General features: G+C 50.1%; 1 protein-coding gene across 1 annotated transcript; it reads left to right on the top strand.

Annotated features, from left to right (window-relative positions):
- Window positions 1–229: 229 nt before the first annotated feature.
- EMH_0036540 (uncharacterized protein) lies at window positions 230–610 on the top strand (the record flags this gene model as incomplete). Its single annotated transcript, XM_013495099.1, has 1 exon — window positions 230–610. One exon carries the CDS (start codon window positions 230–232, stop codon window positions 608–610), a length of 381 nt encoding a protein of 126 aa, XP_013350553.1.
- Window positions 611–3,647: the final 3,037 nt, after the last annotated feature.

Genomic DNA, 3,647 nt, shown 5'->3' with positions numbered 1-3,647 from the left:
TGGGCGAGTGGTGGCGAGGGGATTTCGACGATCAGTTGGTCCCTTACCTGCCTCCTCACGTTACACGGCCGAAGGAGAGAGTTCGTGTGCACCAGGTAAGCTGTGAAGATGACTCAGCCTGTCTAAGCAGACCCAGTGCGTAGAAGCTGGCTCGATTCCAGTTTGTCATATATGTTTTCAAATGTAGTCGTGAAGCAGCAGCAGCGTTAAGTGATTCGCGCTGTTGGTGATGGTCCTTGCGCTACAGGTACAGCTTCCGCATCGTTGTTCTTTCCGCATTCCCACGGGCTTCTGCCTGACGGTGGTCCCAATCTTTGAGCTGAGTTGTGAACGCGTTGGGTTGGCAATCAGCGGCCTCTCTCACCTCCTCGCACGTTTCAGCATTCGCCTTATGGTGCCGACTTTGGATAAGTTCGAAGCCGAAACCTCAATGGAAAGCAAAACAGAACAGGAAACGGAGGGTATAAGAGCCGAGCTAAATGACACGCCCGCCCGTCCCGAAGGTCCAGGCGTCCAAGCTGGCACGCAGCCAACCCCCCATAGGGAGGAAGACCTTGAGCTGCTGCCGCCGGAGTTGCAGCATCTCGCAGAGCTTGAAGAAGTTGACTGACTCAGCAGTTTTTATCGCCTGCAAAGCCCTCCTCTCCGCGAAATAAACCCTACAGTGCAGTGCACTGCACGGCCAGTAGTAGATAGGGAAAGCAAAGGGCGATTCTAATCTTTTATTCCTTCGCAGTTCAATTCATTTCTGGGCTAGCGAGATGTATTGCTAGGACTGAAGTGTGTGTTCACCTCTTTGACAGGGGCAACTAACTGGCAAACGCTTTTTGCCCTCTGCCAGCGAGACAAACTACTAGGTCGGATATCCTTTTGGCTGCTTGGAAGGTTGACCGGTAGCCCACCTAATGAGATCTATTATTAATTATTCCAGAGTTGAAATTCTGCTGAATATCTCGGGGAACACATGCCAAGGGAACGAACTACGCGATTGGGACAGTGTGTACTGTGATGGGTAGCATACTCCGGGTCTGCTGTGGACTACGAATGCTACAGGCCTTCGCACGCTTCAGAAATGTCCTTGTAGTGATAAATCTGCGTACTATTGCATATATTCTCTGTGTTTCAATATATCTATGAGTTTCCGCCTTCGATTTGACCGCTGGACAGACAGCTGGGGCCCCAATGCAGAGGCTGCTGCTTGGTGAGCGCCGCTGTCGCGGGCGTTGCAGTACAGGAAGCTCTTCATTGAAGGCTCTTTCTTGTATTTCTTAGCTGAAAATTGAATTATCTGCTTCCTGTCATGGAGGCTGTACTGAGATGCGAGTGGCGCGCCAGTGCAGACGGCACCATCGAGCATGTGCTATTCGTGTGTGCCCCCAAGTCCCTGTCTGATTTTCTTAGGAAACGCCGAAATTAACAGCTTGTTGTCTCTCGCTCAGAAATAGAAAGGTTAATAGAATTTCAGCATTGTGAACTGTTCCTAATTTGAGGCAGAATTCACGAAACGGTTTCAAATCCCTGACAGGCTGGACACCAGATGACAGCATCGCCGCCATCCACTGTCCCGTAGGTGCTCAGATAGAAAAGTGTTTGCAACTAAACATTCTAGTTGANGCATCGCCGCCATCCACTGTCCCGTAGGTGCTCAGATAGAAAAGTGTTTGCAACTAAACATTCTAGTTGATATGACCACGATTGAGGCTGCTTGTTTGCTGGCTGCTGCTATTTCTTCACGAGCTCCGTACTCTGACCGCCCGCAGCCGACGGCAGTCACACCCCGTTCCCTCCGAGATTACTACCGGGAGGTGCGCGTGCACTGCAACCGAAGTTCCCCGTTGGACAGAAGAGGACGAAGATCCATTCAGATACATGCTAGGCAGGGGTCGCAGTTTTTCAGACCCTCTGTTCCGCCTGGCGTCTTATCAGTGCAGCCAGCAGCTGTGACACAAATCCATGCTTGTTTCTGAATGGAGGAAAGTACAGTACTTTTAGTGTTACAACCTTAAAATAGGTCGGATAAGAAGGCGTCCCGTCAATGAGTGCGAGGGCAGAAGGAAGGAGCGCGGCGTTTGTTAACCTCCTGAAAGAATTCCCAATTGGCGATCCGACCAGGAGCAGCCAACATGGGGAAGTTACAGAGGAAGTTGTACGGCTCCCTGCTCCCTCTAACAAAGCTCCTTACATCTAAATCGGAGCCGATAATAATTGGCGCTTTCTTAAGGGCGCTGAGCGCCCAAATTAGCGGGCTCTAAAGGCCCTGGAGGTGCGTGCACCGGAGGCTTTCTTCGTTCCCATTTTCTCGTCAACCCATTTGCTGTGGTTTTTCTGGACAGGACCGCACAATCGGGAGGAGAGTATGGAGGATTTACGGGCTGGTCTCTGCAAACAATTTCGTTTGCTTCCCGAGCACGCGAAACGCGCAACAAAAGCTGGAAATNACGGGCTGGTCTCTGCAAACAATTTCGTTTGCTTCCCGAGCACGCGAAACGCGCAACAAAAGCTGGAAATCAGAGCAAATTATGTATCTCTACTTGCGACACACCATCTAAATGTCACTTAAGGCTGCGCCGTCTTTCAAAAACAAACCAGTTATTCAACTAGTTGCAGACAAATAGGGCCTCAGAATTTTAGAGTTTTGCATGCTGCGGCGTGCGCGTTATGGATGATGTCAGGTGTATGTGCAATTCAAGCCAATGGCGAACCGTTTTTTCGTCATGCATTTTGATTTGAATACCTCGAAGAACTCCTCCTTGCGTATAAGCTTGACGAACATCGTCAAAGAACCAAAAGTCTGCCTTAGACCCTTCTCCTATGGGCTGTTAGTATGAGTATCAGTAGAGAACCCCCTCTCAGGTTAGTGTAGCTCGCGACCCGCTTGTCTGAAGCCTTAAATATGATAATGAGCGCTTCTCTTGCGGCGCACAGGTGCGCGCTCGGGTGATACAATACCCACTCTTGCCTCCATCTCGTTGGGTTCAGCTGTGCATACACCTGCCGAGCATTATAGGGCAGTTCACGAAGCTGCCCCCTACAGGGAACACTCTCACCTCCGTTCAAGTATGCTCCTGCCTTTATCTCCGTGGCCTCTTCACTTCAGACCATCTGTACACCACAAATGTGAGCCATAAAAAATCCTGACATCCCCATTAGAGACGAAGACGTGAAACTAGGCCCACTGCGACAAATGATGGTTCCTGGTTATTCTTGCTCCTGGGTAAAGAACCTAGAGGAGCACGTACTGTCTGCTACCTTATTTTCTACAGGACATTCCGAAACCTCTTCGCCTGAAAGAACTTTCTGGGTTGATGCCGCACGAACTGCTTCCTTGGGTTTACATACCCATAGGATGTCGTTCTTCTGAGTGCAATCAAATCAGCTGTAGCAGCACGGACCGCAGCACACCGGAACCTCTACCGGGTACATCACTAGCGCATCTACAGTCTCCAGCGCAAACTCTTTAATAGTTTTAATCCCTGTGGCCCCACACATTCTCTTCAAAGAATGAGATAACGCAGTGTTTACCCTATTTCCCCACGACGCTTAGACCGGTCCTTTTACGACATTTGCGTCTGTCAGATGAGAATTTGGGTGGAACTGTGGCCCCGGCCACATCTTTAACCGAAGGTTTTTGGAACGGCAGAGAAGAC

Source organism: Eimeria mitis, genomic scaffold (assembly GCF_000499745.2).
Source record: "Eimeria mitis Houghton genomic scaffold, Emh_scaff1415, whole genome shotgun sequence".
NCBI classification, from domain to species: domain Eukaryota; phylum Apicomplexa; class Conoidasida; order Eucoccidiorida; family Eimeriidae; genus Eimeria; species Eimeria mitis.
The sequence above is the reverse complement of the archived record's forward strand: the minus strand, read 5'-3'. Positions and strand labels throughout refer to the sequence as shown.